At 38.7% G+C, this 16,520-nt stretch overlaps 1 protein-coding gene across 1 annotated transcript in view; it reads right to left on the bottom strand.

The window, feature by feature from the left end:
• b3glcta (beta 3-glucosyltransferase a) overlaps positions 1 to 16,520 on the bottom strand; it is a 192,679-nt gene that overhangs the window by 65,599 nt on the left and 110,560 nt on the right. The window contains exons 8-10 of the mRNA XM_063054279.1: positions 14,351 to 14,414; positions 10,367 to 10,498; positions 4,321 to 4,390 (exon numbers count right to left, since the gene is read on the bottom strand). Coding sequence (XP_062910349.1) covers positions 4,321 to 4,390; positions 10,367 to 10,498; positions 14,351 to 14,414 — 266 coding nt within the window. The remainder of the gene's footprint in view (positions 1 to 4,320; positions 4,391 to 10,366; positions 10,499 to 14,350; positions 14,415 to 16,520) is intronic.

Here is a 16,520-nt window from a genome sequence, read left to right as displayed (position 1 = left end):
CTGACTGGCAGACCACAGTTTGTGCGGCTTCAGAGCTGTGTGCCAGACATGGATATAAAGAGTACTGGGGCCCCTCTATTTGCTCCCTTTCTCTTTACCCTGTATACCTCCAACTTTAGATACAACACTGAGTCATGTCATCTGCTGAAATTCTCTGATGACTCAGCAATAGTTGGGTGTATAAAGAGAGGATGAATACAGGGCCCTGGTGGAGTACGTTATCAAATGGTGCAAGAATCATCTGCAGCTCAACATCAGTAAGACAAAGGAGATGGTGATAGACTTTAGGAAGACTAAGCCCGTACTGCTCTGTATTGATGGTGAGGACCTACAAGTACCTGGTGGTGCACCTGGATGACATACTTGAGTGGAGCACCAACACAGAGGCTGTGTACAAGAAGGGCCAGAGTCACGTCTACTTCCTGAGGAGACTGACGTCCTTTAGAGTACTCAGGTCTCTCCTTCACATGTTCTACCAGTCTGTTGTCACTAGTACAATCTTCTATGTGGTGGTGTGCTGGGACAATGGCATCAACACGGGTGATGCCAACAGGCTCAATAAACTGATTAGAAAAGCTGGCTGTGTTATAGGAGTCAAACTGGACACACTGGAGATTGTGGTAGAACAAAGGACCCTGTGGAGAATCTGGACAATTCTGGACCTTCTGCACGCCACCTTCGCTGACCAGAGGAGCATTTTTAATAACCGATTAAGACAACTGAGCTGTTCCAAAGAGTGCTACATAAGATCATTCTTACCCTTGGCTATTAGGGTCTATAGTAAGTCAACCTATAGCCAGGGAAGTGATGACCCCCTCCTGTTAGAGTGTTTGAGGTAACTTACTTTTTATTCTTTCTTACCTCTCTTCTAATATTTGTACATCTGTGTACTTGTAATGCTACTGTGACACAGTAATTTCCTTTTGGACTAATAAAGTATCTATCTATCTAATGGAAACATCCTGACATCTGCCCTACCATGCTCCGCCAGGATCTTATGTGTTTAAATAAGGTCACTCCTTATTTTTCTAAACTCCAAGGAATGAAGATTTAAGATGATAAGACAAATACGACCAACGGCAATCGATTACAGCCTGTAGTTTCCATTTTGATGACATATCTTTGGGCCAACTGAGCAATCTGGCACTTTTGCTGTCTCCTGGGAAATTTAGCGAGGCTGAGAGTGGAGTGGGCGGCCAGTGTTTCCTAATGGCGAAACGCGAACCCATGGTTGGCTTCTTTACTCCTAAGTGTCAAGCAAGATGGAAGACGAGCTGGTGTTCAGTGCCGCCTGCCTGCATTTGATCAGCTTTCCATTCGCTGTTGCCGGAGAAAGGTGCATGGTAGATCGCCTCAGCACATCTCGTGGCTGTGGAAGTTTGTATCGCGGGATTCTGCGGTTTGATGTCTTCAGCATTGAACGTGCTCCGTGGTAGTGGACACTGCGGTTCATGTTCCATGTCTTCCTGGTTACTCTTTTTTTTGCCATTTGCATGATCTGATCTGAGGCCTGCACTCATTACACAGCAGTAAACTGAACTGACCCGAAGGGTGTGGCTCCTGGACCTTTTTGGGGTCTCTGCAGTTTAATGTTAATATTCTGTGCTTGCATTTTGCAGCTTGCGTAAATTGGGGTTTTTTTTGCACGTTGGGTGTTTGCTGTTTTCCTTAAGTGGGTTCTATGAAGTTTCTTTGTTTCAAGACTGCCTGCAACAGGACAAATTTCAGGGTTCTAAACTGTACACATACTTTAACAATAAATGTACATTGAAACGTTGAAGTTCTTAAACCATTTGTAACAGGACAATCCTATCTTCCCCGAGATTAGCCTAGTGAATGTCTTTTTGACTGCTTCCAAAGCCAAAATATCCTTGAAGTTGGATAAGGCCTGGATAATCTTCCATGAGAAGGGGAAGACAGCCATGTTCCACTTTCAAGCTCAGCAACCCATGTATATTTTTATTTTGACACTCTTAAAACTGTAAATGATTCAAATCTCCACAAAGTTCCAGTAGTACTAAAATCTCTAGTGTTTCAATCAACAAAGAATGGAAGTGTTAATTACATAGCCCAAGAAGCAGGATGGCAGCAGAACTGACATTAAAATGACATTTATTTAAGATATGTCAAGAATATGCTACAAGATAGTTAGCCATTTGAAGATCTCCTTGATTCAATTATGTGCATTGTTAATCAGATACTAGTTGGAATACAGGCTTCAGTTCTGTGCACTGCACTTGAAGAAAGTGAGATTGGTTCTATAGGTGCTGCAACAGTTGCACCAGAAGCAAAGACGAATTATGAGGAGCTGCTGTGTAAAGGCAGTTTGTAATCACTCTACACAGATTAGGAGCGATCTAACCAAGTGCTTAAAACATTGAAATTGGATACCGTAGACACAATTTTTTTTTAATTTGTGAAAGCAAAAATGTGAACATAATTTTAACTTTAGAGTTGAGCCATTCAACAATGAAATAATCAAGCATTGTTCACTAGAAGGTTGATATTCTCTCAAATGGAAGGCTGATTTTGATTATAATGCAATTTAAGCTTTCTAGTCCGGTCCTGAAGAAGGGTCTTGGTCTGAAACGTTGATTGCTTGTTTATTTCCATGAATGCTGACTGACCTGCTAAGTTCCTCCAGCATTTTTTGTGTGTTGCTTAAGCTTTTAAAACTGATCTTAGTTCAAATCAGTATTAAGGAATATGGAACTAGAGAGGAAATGGAATTGGGGCATGACCAACCATAATCTGATTAAGACCATGAAACAGAGGAGCAGAATTAGGTCATTTGGTCCTTCAAGTCTGCTCTGATTAAATAATGAAGTGAACTTGAATTACTGGAAATCCCATTTCCTGGTTCTAGTATTTCTGCATTCTGTTAGAGCTACACCAAGGTTGGTGATATTAGCGAAAAGCATGGTTTAACTGAACTGCTTCTCCAAGAGCAGAGAATTTGAATAATTAAAATTAGTCGCACTTTGTCTCCCGAAAATATGATCTACTTTAAACTTACCAATAGTGTAAACCTAATTTTGTGATCAATAAAGAAATTTACACAGGCTATTGCAAGAGTTTATTTTCAAACTTAATGGTTTATGAGATTAAGAATGGTCTTGAAATTCCAGTTAAAGGAATAAAGTTGTAAGGTGCTACAATATATTACGTAATAATTGTTCTGTCATATTTAGTATGGTAATTTTGAAAGTAAGCTTGTTGCTTTTCAGCAAATGTTAAATAAATAAAGTAATTTCAAATCAAAATGCAAGTAATGTTACCGGTTTACATGGCTGCAGGTGACTGGATTGATATATTTCCTATTTCTAATACCCTCATATGTATTAGGTGATCATCTGTCCCATCAAATCAATGTCCATTCTCAGAGCAATCCAATCAAAACATTCCCCCGTGTATCTCTCTGTAACCTATTCTATGTCACATGCCCATCAACTCCTCCATGATCCTCCTCCTCCTACCTAAAGGAAACTTACACCAGTCAATTAACTTACACCAACATACACTTGGGGTGTGGGTAGAATCCCGAGCACCAGGTAGAAACCCACATGGTCACAGGGAGAACATACAAATTCCACATAGACACTAACTGAGGTTAGGATTAAACCCATGACTCCTATCCATGAGTCACAGTCCCACCAGCTGCATCACAGTATTTACCAAAATTATGGCCTTTGACTTTATACAAACCTGCATTAACAATGTAATTGGCCTTGAATGATGGGAAATTATAAAGCACAGTGTGTCTCCAATACTTCCCAGATTCAGGGATATTATATATGACTAATTCCTTTTTTTTATTTCTGCTGGTTGTTATTCCTTTTAAATTCTTGTTAGTCAAGAGCTGCAGTTTAAAATCAGAAGTAGCTTGTATCTGTCCTTCCTGCTAGGGACTAGATACTCTTCCAATAGGTTCAGCAATAATATCCAATATTTACAACTAAAGACCAAAGTCCAAATCTATTTCAAACAATCAAAGTAAGTGCCAATAGAGAAGAGTTCTGGGAACCATGGTTTACACTGTAATTGCAAATTTAAAACAAAACCATAAAGCAATATAAATAATCACTTATGTAAGTTTAAACTGATTTAGATTAACACATCCCCAACAGAAGATGCCAAAAACTATTACATAAACCAATCATTAAGTCTTTGCAACTAGCACTCCTATGTCTTATGGTCTTATATTCAACTATTGTACCTTAAAGTTTTAAGAAAATACATGATATTCAGACATTGGCTTGTGATATTATACTAGGCAAAAGTACTCTTCTTTAAACAGGTAATACGTTCACAGGTACTTACTCCTTTCCTGATGGAATTTTTGGCAAGTTTTTACTGCAAAAAAGAGGTTTTCTTTTTCTACTAATTTTCCCTGTAAAAAGATAGATTAAAAGACTCAACAAATATTATATTATTTTTTACCTTATAAAAACTTAATATAATAGAATTCTACAAAAAATAATTAAACTTAGCTAAGTGGGTAACTTTCAGAGACTTTGTGGAAGTTGTTGTTTTCTGTGCCAAGGACAAGCAAATCTTCCAAACTAAAAATCCAATGGAATTCTGAAAAAATTTTATCTCTCAGATGAGACGCTAAACCCAGTTTTTACCTATCTACTCAAAAAGATGCTAGCTTGTCTATTGAAAGAAAAGCAGGGAAGTTTCTCTGGTCTATAGGGATTCCCAATTCAGTACAGTGGTACAGTTAGTACAGCCACCGTACTATAGGGCTAGAGACTTGGTTCAAACCTTACCTTGGGTGTTCCATGGAGCCTGCAAATTTTTATTCTGATCACAAGGATACAATGCTGAGGCTTTACAACCCCAACCATAAACTGTTTCAGCTGCTTCCGTCTGGCAAGCGCTACCACAGCGTTAAAACCAGGACCAACAGGCTACGGGACAGCTTCTTTCTACAAGCCATTAAACTTCTAAATTCACATGTCTGTATATGCAACAGAGCCATAACGCAAAGAGTTTTACTTCCTCACGCTGTGGGATGGATGTAAATTCTAAATTCTAAAATAAGTCATTGGTCAGACCACACTTGGAGTACTGTGAACAGTTTTGGGTCCCTTATCTAAGAGAGGATGTGTTAGCATTGGACAGGTCCAGAGGAGGTTCACGAGACTGATCCCAATAATGAAAGAGTTAACTTATGTGGAGCATTTGATAGCTCCGGGCCTGCACTCATTGGAGAATGAGGTGGGGGGATCTCAATGAAACCTATCGAATATTGAAAGGCCTAGATAGAGTGGATGTGGACTGGATATTCCCTATAGTGGGTGAGTCTAGGACCAGAGGGCACAGCCTCAGAATTGCCATATAGAACAGGGATGAGGAGGAATTTCTTTAGCCAGAGGATGGTGAATCTGTGGAATTCATTGCCATAGATGGCTGTGGAGGCCAAGTCATTGAGTATATTTAAAGTGGAAGTTGATAGGTTCTTGATTAGTAAGGGTGTAAAAGGTTAAGGGCAGGATTTAGAAGAGTGGGATGACAAATCAGCCATGATGGAATGGCAGTGCAGATTTGAAGGACCAATGGCCTAATTCTGCTCCTGTGTCTCATGGTTTTATCTTGTGGGTTTTCTCTGGGTATTCCAGTTAATTATCACATCCTACTGATGTCTGCGTTGGTAAGTTAACGAACCACTGAACCTTACCTTCAGTGTGTAAGTGAAAGGAAGGGAACTGATGAAAATGTAGGGAGAATACAAAATGGGATGAATCTAAGATCAATACAAATTGGCGATTGATGATCAAAAAACCAGAAGTCTGGTTTTCATGCAGTATGTGCCCAAATAATTCAGCTTAATTTTTGGAGCCATCTTGAATGTCTTCAGACAGACACAATCAGCAAAAAATCTTAAGAGTGATTGGTAATAGTGGCTTGTGGACAGCAACTGCTTCTAAAATGATAATCGTTAAAATTCATGGGCACCTAAGTATTGGTGACTATAGTTTACACATAAGTTTCCACAATCTTTTACAGCAGTTAATTCAATAATATACAAATTGGGCCAAAATTGAAAGATTCAAAGTACATTCATTATCAAAGCATGTATGCAGTATTCAACTCTGAGGTTCATCGCCCTGCAGACAGCCACAAAACAAAGAAACACCATGGAACCTGTTCAAGGAAAACATCAAACACCCAATGTGCAAAAAAAAAGAACAAATCACACAATCAGCAAAAAAATGAGTGAATAACACACAGAACATCAAACCACAGTCCTCTAAATGTTCTAGGAGTGTTTAGTTTAGCGCTGTATCGTTCGTTGACTGTAGGCCGCAGAGCCAGACTGTGCCAAAGCACCCCAATCAAATCGCACAAAAATAGCAAGGAAAAGTAACCAGAAACCATGAACACATATAACATGAACCACAGAGTCCTCAAAAGCCAGTCCACAGCCATGAGCTGCGGCAATCGAACCTTGCAGCGAGGAAGACTCCTGCACTTTCCTCCGACAGCAGTGAGCGAGAGGGGGAGGACACTTAACATCCACTCGCCTTCCGCTCTTGTCCTCATCGACTGCAATTTTGCTTGTGCTTTAATCGGTGAGGAATAATGGACCCGATCGTGGGTTCGTCTTTAGGCCGCACACTCCATTCTCAATCTCGTTGAATTTTCCCCGGAGAGAGCAAAAGCACCAGATTGCTCAGTTGGCCCAAAAACACATCATCTAAATGTATATTACAGGCTCCAAACGCACACAGTTCAATTGTGAAAGCATATGAGTCGCCTGCAGGGCATCGCCATTGGTCGTTGGTACCAAAATGCAGTGCAATAGGACAGAAACTTTAGGTAGATATTTACAAAAATAGAACTCAACTTGAAGGAGTGAAGTTCTGAGGCAATGTTTACACAAAGTGTAATGGGAATCTGAAATTCCCTCTCACTGGTATGATAAAGGTCTTAATTCCTTTAGTCAGTGATTACTGTTTTACTTGTACATTAGGTTCAGGGTTTTTCTGCTCCTAGTCTCTCACTATTAAGAAAATGTTTTCAGCTGTCCTCTGAATAGGATGATTTCTGTTTGAGGAACTGAAAACCTCTACTTTTGTCTAAATTCTTATCCACTACAATTTCTGACTTTTACTTAAGATAATTTACTACTCCTGCTGTAGCATTTTCTTTCTTGATCTCTTCCTAGGATACATTCCATTAGAGAAGACCATTTTTAGACAATTTTATTCATATGGTATTGCACTGGAGTTGGTTTATGATTATCCTCAAATGTACTGAGAGACAGTAAAAACTTAGTTTTGTAAGACATCCATACAGATCATTTCAAAACGTAATGTACTTGAGATAGCACAAGGGAAAAACAGTAAGGTACAAAGGCCATAATGAGGTGGTTTGTGAGGTCAAACGTTTATTATTAACATACAAAAATCTGATCAAGAGTTTTATAACAGTGGGACAGAAGCTGTCTTTGGGCCTGGTGGTGTATGAGCATCATCTTGTTCTATTTCATTGCCAATTTTGGGAGCTTACTGTCCTGAAATTGGCCTCCTTTGTTCCCAATATTACAACATTGACTATGTTTCATAAATGGAAGGGGGAAAAAGAGAGAATGGCTTTGATGGGAGGGACGCTTGCTTAGGTTGGTCACTTTTCCGAGGCTGTGAGAAGTGTAGACAGAATTCATGGCTGGTTTTGTGATGGTCTCTGTCTTGCTTCCTGAATTTAATAACCAGCTCTTCTATTTTGTGGGCATTGAGGGAAAGGTCTTGACACTAGGCATTCTATCTCCTTCCAGTACTGCATCTCATTGTTATTTGAGACCCAATTCATTCCAGTAAACTTATACCATGAACGTATAGGGAGTAAAGCAAGGGACTGAGGACATAGCCCTGTAGGGTATCAATGCTAATAATTATGGCAGAGGAATTGCTGCCTATCCTTACTGATTGCAGTCTATTGTTCAGGAAGTCAAGGATCCAGTTGCAAAGAGAGGTGTTAAGTCCTAGTTCAAGGAGTACGTCGGGCTGAGCAAAGGACGCAGGGTCACAACACGACCCTAGCTTGGTGCTGAAGTACAGCACTGGAGAACAAGCAGCTCCTTGAGCCAAGATGTTCATACTCTGTTACACTGGCACTTGTCCAGTATTGTGAAAACTTCAACAGGTATGCCAAAAAAAGACAAGGACCAGGACACATCGTATCTTTTCTGACTTCTGGGCTTTACAATGCACTTTACAAACAGTTATTTGATTTATGAAACATAGTCAATGTTGTAATATTGGGAACAAAGGAGGCCAATTTCAGTACAGTAAGCTCCCAAAATTAGCAACGAAATAGGACAAGATGATGAAGTCTCTTGACTTTCCTTTCACTCTGTCATTGCTGGGTAGCATGCCTTAGCTGCCTAACTTCCATTCTGAAGCTTCCTCTCCAAGTCCCATATTGCTACTTGGCTCCACTTAACCATCACTTCTAATAGTACAGTATGCTTTTGTGGAGGTATTTTACACTAAGGGGTCCGAACACATGCAACGTGAAAAAGATTCATTTCATTCAGTTCTTAAAGTTGCAGGGAAATAATTATTTTCAGCCTAGAATGGAAGCATTTGCACTCATTTAAAAATGAAATGTGATCATGTACAATTTGTTTGAAAGCAAAAATGTCATCCGCATCCACTAGAGAAAAAGTATTCAGCCTTGAGGGGCTAATTAGGTATGAATGGAAATAAAATAAAAATGAGGAATCAACCTTTTCGGGCAGTTTTAAGTAGACTTGTTCAATATTGGTATTGGTATTGATTGGTATTGGTATGTCTGCCAGACCAAGACATTATGCATCTGGATAGGATGCTTTCTATGGCAGAGCGATAAAAATTGATTACGGTCGACAGGGACACGCCTTCTGAGGAAGTGGAAGTGATGATCCAATATGGCTGGCCCAGAACAGGCTATTGGCAATATTCTCTCCTAGGAACCTGATGCTCTCAACCTCAACACTGTTAATGTAGACAGGAACATGTACACTCCCCCCTCCCCCACCCTGCCTGAAGTCAATGACCAACTCTTTTGTTTTCAAGACATTGAGAGAAAGCTTTCTCTCTCCTTCCTGTACTCTGACTAACGATGTTGCTCTATTACTTTGGTAACAAGTTAATTTTAAATTATTACATTTACCTCACTTTAAATTACTTGTCAGTTCTATATTCTTTTTTTAGCTTGTTTTAATTTTTCTTAATTACTTAGATTGACATGAATAGGTTTTAAGTGTTCTTTACTGCCACAGACTGTAAAAAATTATTTCAAAGCCAGCAGTCTGTCAACAACCATCAGGCATTCCATGGACTTACAGTCAGTCCATTGTTCCTGAAGCTAACTTGCCATTTGGAGGCAAACAACAGGAATTCTGCAGATGCTGGAAATTCAAGCAACACACATCAAAGTTGCTGGTGAACGCAGCAGGTCAGGCAGCATCTGTAGGAAGAGGTGCAGTCGACGTTTCAGGCCGAGACCCTTCGTCAGGATTAGCTGAAGGAAGAATGAGTAAGGGATTTGAAAGTTGGAGGGGGAGGGGGAGATCCAAAATGCTAGGAGAAGACAGGAGGGGGAGGGATGGAGCCAAGAGCTGGACAGGTGATTGGCAAAAGGGGATACCAGAGGATCATGGGACAGGAGGTCCGGGAAGAAAGACAAGGGGGGGGGGACCCAGAGGATGGGCAAGAGGTATATTCAGAGGGACAGAGGGAGAAAAAGGAGAGTGAGAGAAAGAATGTGTGCATAAAAATAAGTAACAGATGGGGTATGAGGGGGAGGTGGGGCCTTAGCGCAAGTTAGACTGCACCTCTTCCTACAGATGCTGCCTGGCCTGCTGCGTTCACCAGCAACTTTGATGTGTGTTGCTTGCCATTTGGAGTCTACTTTGCCTTGCTCGCCATCTGCTGGCGGATAGGGCCGACCTGTCACTCTACAACTGGGTGGGTGGGATCATGAATGGTGAGTCCAAGCAGAAGGCTGTCTAGGATGATCTGGCCCAATATCACAAGGTGCAGAATAACTGTATGTATTCCTTTTCTTTTTCCATTAAGAAATTATTAGATCTTATTATTTTCATTTTTTAAACTTGCCCATTAATTCTACCAATCAAGGGAGGATTATAAAGGCAATGGCAGGATGGGAATACAATGGAATATACTGTAGTTGTAATTAGAAGTGGGCTTCATGGCAGACAACTTTATCAACAATCTTTTGAGAATGCCTACAACTTATGACACTGAAACAAACCTCTCAGTTGTAGCAAAATCAGTTATACAAGCATGATAATGTTTGAACTGATTACAATAAAGTCAACATTCAACAGTAGATAAATTAAAAATTTACTCACGCAGAATGGAAGGTAGGTGTGAAATGTTGTAGCACAGTTAACTGCCTCAGGTGTGTTTACATCTTCTGTGCAAAATTCTTTCACTGGGGTCAGCTGAGGACCTTCCGATGTTTGTGAAATAAAAAGTGCGATCTGGGAAAAAAAAGTTCCGTTAATTTGTTTCCATTTATGTTGGTTCATATTATTTAAAGACAGCAACACTAAATTAAAAATGCCAACTTTCTACCAGCATCAGCCAGACTGCAGCAACCACAAGACATCATTACAGGCACGAAAAGGTCAACTCCATTTAAAGCCAGTCTGCTCCTCTTCAAATTTGAGACCATTTCAAAAGGCATTTTCAATTAAAGCGTAACCTGGGGTAGGGGCATCGGTATTTTAAACTCTACAGTGGAGGTGTTCATGGAGAAGGTATGTTGTGTTCACAAGGAGTTAGGAGGCTCTCCCAATTACCAACATGATATTCCCCACCCAACAACTACACAAATGCCAGCATGATTCCAACATTTCTCCCAACAGAAGAACACAATCAACTTCTGCTCATTCAGAAAGTACAGTGGATTCCAGTTAATTGGGACACATAGGACCAATACATTTTGGCCTAATTAAGTGGCCAAAGTTTCAAGGATATAGGTAAAAAGATGTAAAGAACACAAGCAACCCACACAAAATGCTGGAGGAACTCAGTAAGCCAGGCAGGATCTATGGAAAGAAGTACAGTCGACATTTCAGGCTGAGACTCTTCATCAGGACGGTTTAGATTTTGATGCTTGTATTTTCATTTGTTCTTTAAGAGTTGTCCCAAATAAGCAGCTGCCCCAATTTACTAGTATTCCACTGTATAGCAAAAAGAATTATTTCTAAGGAAAACTCATTTCAAGTCAGAAGAAAACTCAAGTACCAGCACAATGCTTTCTGCAGATGTATGAATCTTGAAAGAACTGCAGAAAACACCAAACTTGTAGAATAACAATTCCATCAATAGCACAAGTAAGGGGGTTTTTTGTGCTCCTGAATGTACATTGAACTCAGTGTTAATTTGTTTGAATAGCAAAAAAACAACAGATGCTGGAAGTTTATATGCTGAGAAAATCTTGTACAGGCGTTTACTAATACCCTCATTAATGAGATGCCCAGAAAACAGCACAAAAGCTTATTTGCTAGGGATGCTCCTTCGAAATTTTAAGCAAACTAGAATCACCCCAAAAGTGGGTGCTACTGAGCTGAAGTTCTCACTGAATATTTTAAAATTGCCCTATCAAGATACCGTAATACAAATAAATTTTCTCTTCCAAATATGCCAACCAGCATTTCCTAGGAAATAGTTAAAGGGAATGCACACAGGGTATTCATACAGATGGTCTTGTCGCTACCATATTACCATTTGGTGACACAGCTATACCAATGTAGATCTCTGAAAATGCCATTCTTAAAATACAGTGGATTGAGCACCAACCTCTATCACATCTTACCACACAATATTTTCCCCACTTAAACACAAAATAATTACAAAAGCTCGTTATAAAAGATTCCAATCTAAACCTCTGTTCAACAATCATTTATTCCTTAAATAAATACAAAGATGTTTGATTCCTCCATGCATTTCACATCTTGAGCACTGTCCATAATAGTACTTTCCTGATAAGAGTCTTAAAGTTACTTTTATCTTGTAATCATCATATCCTCCACACCCACAGTTTGATTTAATGTCAATAATCTATATATTATTCTTTCTTTCTGATAAGCTTTCATTCCTTTATAATACCTCAAGAACTTCCGTTTAGTTCTCCCACACAGGTTATAATTCTGGCACAATCCCGGAAGAAATGGAATAAATAGCCATTTACCATGAGTACAAACTATACCTACAACTGACTGTTGAAAATGAAATGACATTTAAAATCCAAATGTTATTAGTAACTAACTCGAGTGTTGGGAATGAAATGTACTCATTAGCATATGATAATACCTTTTTTGTTCCGAGTGAACATACAAAACTGACTGCTGGAATACCTAACATAAAGCCAGGTAAATTAGAAGCTGATGCTAATAAGATAGTGTGGCATCTATAAAAGGGATTTTTAATTTATGTAACCAAAAACTGGAACCTACATTAATTGCTATTATATCAAGAATGTTTCCTGATGTCCACGGTGCAATGGGAGCAATTACAATGCAAAATATTCTTGAAATAAAAGGCTAAATTGACAATATATTTGCAAAGACATCAAATATAACTGCTTGAGGGCAATTTTAATAGTTGTGTCACAAAGATGTGGAAAGCAGAATTTAAGTTTGTGCATCAAGGTCAGCATAAAACAAAGTGCTAATGTTAATAAAGGATCTAAAACAGGATTTGTGGGAAAATTTGTCAGGATGCTGCAGATGTTGGATTTTACTTCTTTTTATTCTTGCCCAAGATGTGATAATGCTGGCATCAGTTGCCCATCCCTAGTTGCCTCTGAACTAAGGAGATAGAGAAAAGCCAACAAGGAAGTCCCTTTTCAACAGACATGGTGAGGAATCTCTGTTTAGCCAGAGGGTGGTGAATCTGTGGAATTCATTGCCACGGATGTCTGTGGAGTCCCAGTCACTGAGTATATTTAAAGCAGAGATTGATGGGTTCTTGATTCGTGAGGACATCAAAGGGAGAAGGTAGGAGAATGGAGTTCAGAGGGATAATAAATCATCCATGATGGAATGGCGAAGAAGACTCGATAGGCCAAATGGCCTAATTCTGCTCCTATGCCTTATGGTCTACCACATTCATTTAAATGAGATTGCAGGTAAAAGAATGGAATGCAAAAGGTAACAGAAGGCCCCCCCCCCATTTTATTTCAATTCATGTTAATTTATTTTTTGACCTAAGCCTATTAGCACAACTTTCCAACACATTGCTCCCTTTAGACTAAATATGTTTTACGTAGTTGCAGCAATCGTGCTGGAGGGAGGAGGGTCATGAGGTAAGTGTGAAACATAGAATGGGTCAAGCTTAATCCAGCCTGATATATTCACAGAATAAAACTAAAAACACAATGTGAGATGGAGATGGGGAATGGGTATTCCATCAGCAAATGCAGAAACTTCCATCTATCACTTAATGAATGGACATTTAATCTTATTGCAGAACACCTGATCTACATGAAACTTTCCATCGTGTGTGTGTGTGTATATATATATATATATATATATATTCATAAAATTTTGTTGGTTCATAAATGAAATTAAAATATACTTTGAATTACCATTGAAATTTTGTCATGGTTTAAAATGGATTTAGTGATAATTAATTTCAGTATTTTATAAAAGGATCGATGTTGCTAATCATCCATTTCCAGTAAAACTACACAAAAATGGGTGATAAAATTAAGATCATAAGGTCAACATCTAAGAACCCACCATAATCCGATTATTTAAGGGACTAATATTGTTTCTACTGCTTGAATAGACATGAATTGAGGGTCACTGAACCTAACGGATTCATATTTGCTGATACATCTATCCAAGAATGATCAAGTCTTTCTACACATTACATAGGGTCACTGTGATTTACTTGGACAATAGCTAACATACTAGAATTTGGACACAATTCTCTAACAGGAAACCTGAGGCAGTGTAGATCACTGGAAATCTTATCAGTGGATATGTATCCAATGTTCATACATTTAGCTTCTATGAAGACAATTTGCATCACATATCATCAATTGGCTGGCTGGTTAGATTTTAGTTTCATTTATATGCTGCATTCATCCTTTGCCCTTCATTGAAACTTTGGATAGGGTTGAAATATGATAGAAATACAATGCACCAATCAGTGTGGAGGTTTTTACACAATAAGAAAGTATCTTTTATTTAAAAAAATTACACTGCACAGATGAGAAAAGGTGAGAATAATCAAATGTTTTCATCAACCATAATACAGGCTGTATGAGGTACCAACCAGTTATAACAATTTGTTAAGAAGTGTCTTTTACCATCACATACCTCATGTTTCAGGTCAATCGTAAAATCTGCAGAAAGGTTTTCATTCCTCAATCTTTTTGCAAGTCTGTTGGTGTAAGATATTAAATTAAACCAAAAGCTAAGTTTGAATATATAGTTTTAGACACAGACAATATTCTTTATGCTAAATTAAATGATTTTCTTTCACTGTTGTATTAGAATTTCAAAGTGACAGTAAAAAATAAAGTGAAAAAAGGTACATCTGCATATTTTTCTACACAAAATACTTCAAACATGATTTCAAACTACGATTAGGAGCTTTCATGTTTTCAGTTGAGAACAAGAAGCAGTGCTTTCTCCTTTTGATAATAAAAGTTAAAACCATTACTTTTGCTTTATTACAGTGAGCTACAGCCAGAAACTGGAAATTTAAGAGCGGAGGTCAGCACTATGTGACTTGTTTTTGTACATTACAATCAACAAATGAAAAATGATAAAGGCAGCGAAGTTACAACTGCTATAGACAAGCTTATGTTGAGTTTGGGCTCACAAAGCTAAGTATAAGGTATGTTGTTATATTATGTACAGTACTGTGCAAAAATCTTAGGCACCCTAGATTTTTTATAAGGTTTCAGATGGTATGGCCTCCACAGAGACCTGATTCCAACATCATCGAGACAAAAGCAAGCGAGATCATCAAAGTTTTGCAGAACTGTGGCAAATTCTCCAAGATGTTTGGAACAACCTACCAGCTGATTTTCTTATAAAACTGCACAACAGTGTACCTAACAGAATTGATGCAGTTTTAAAGGCAAGGGTGGTCACACCAAATATTGATTTTAGTTTTTAACTCTTTACTGCTCTTCAGTAATTTTTGATATTTGGAAACTTTTCGTTTCATTATTTTTGACAGCATCTTTGCTTTTCAGATTTTTTTTAACATGTGCTTGACTTTTGCACATACTGTATACTAATCAGTTCTGTTCCTAAATCCTATAAGTACTGGGGATCCAATGAACAACATCAAATTCTTTGATTTGCTTAACCCAAATGGCACTGAATATAACACAACTGCTGGACAGTGAGCTATAGAAAACTTCTAGTTTAAAAAGGAGCACAATTAACATTATTTCTCAGTGGAAAATGAACAGATTAATCTCTATAGACTAGATTGGTTAAAAGCCCTGTTTCTGTGCTGTAGAGTTCGATAGCTCTAAACTAAGCACTGAGCGTGTTAGGAATCTATTAAAGTTAGCACAGAATGCCAAGCTCATCATAAACTATATGCACTCAGAGGCCACTGTATTAGGTACAACTGTACATCTGCTCATTAGTGCAAATATCTAATCAATTGATCTTGTGGCAGCAACACAATGAATAAAAGTACAGTCGGCCCTCCTTATCCGCGAGGGATTGGTTCCAGGACCCCTTGCGGATACCAAAAAACGCGGATGCTCAAGTCCCTTATTCAACCTGTCTAACTGCGGTGGACCTTAGGACCCAGCGGAACCGCGGACCTTATTTAATCTGTCTCAGTGCGGTGGACATTAGGACCCGGCGGCGGAGCTCTGAATCCACAGTGCTTTTGTTCACGAAAATAATCACGATCGCAATTTAAAATAAAGTGGAAATAATAAAGCGATCGGAAAGAGGTGAAACGCCATCGGTCATTGGAAAAGTGTTAGGCTACAGTCAGTCAACCATTGTAACAATTTTAAAGGATAAAGTGAGAAAAGCCCTGCCCCGATTAAAGCCACAATTATTTTTTAAGCAACGCAGTGGTTTAATTATTTGGGTTTTTGGGTTTTGGCGTTTTGGGGTTTTGGGTTTTTGATCCTTCACATCAACCCGGCAGGGATGGAGAGCACTTGGGAGCAGTCTGTCACTGGATCGAACTCGGGAATTTCCGTCCCCGAGCCTGGCGCTGAAACATACGTTTCTTAAGTGTTTTATATGCATAGAAAGGTAAAATATATACTATATACTAAGACAAACGTTTGACTAACTGACGCTAAATAATACCGGATCTACCTGTTCCGACTTACTTAGTAAGATAACATACGGTTTTTTTTCGATCCCAATCCACAATAACCTACACACATCCTCCCGTATACTTTAAATCATCTCTAGATTACTTATAATACCTAATACAATGTAAATGCTATGTAAAATAGTTGTTATACTGTATTGTTTAGGGAATAATGACAAGAAA

This window comes from Mobula hypostoma, chromosome 7 (genome assembly GCF_963921235.1).
Source record: "Mobula hypostoma chromosome 7, sMobHyp1.1, whole genome shotgun sequence".
Taxonomy (NCBI): Eukaryota; Metazoa; Chordata; class Chondrichthyes; order Myliobatiformes; family Myliobatidae; genus Mobula; species Mobula hypostoma.
The sequence above is the reverse complement of the archived record's forward strand: the minus strand, read 5'-3'. Positions and strand labels throughout refer to the sequence as shown.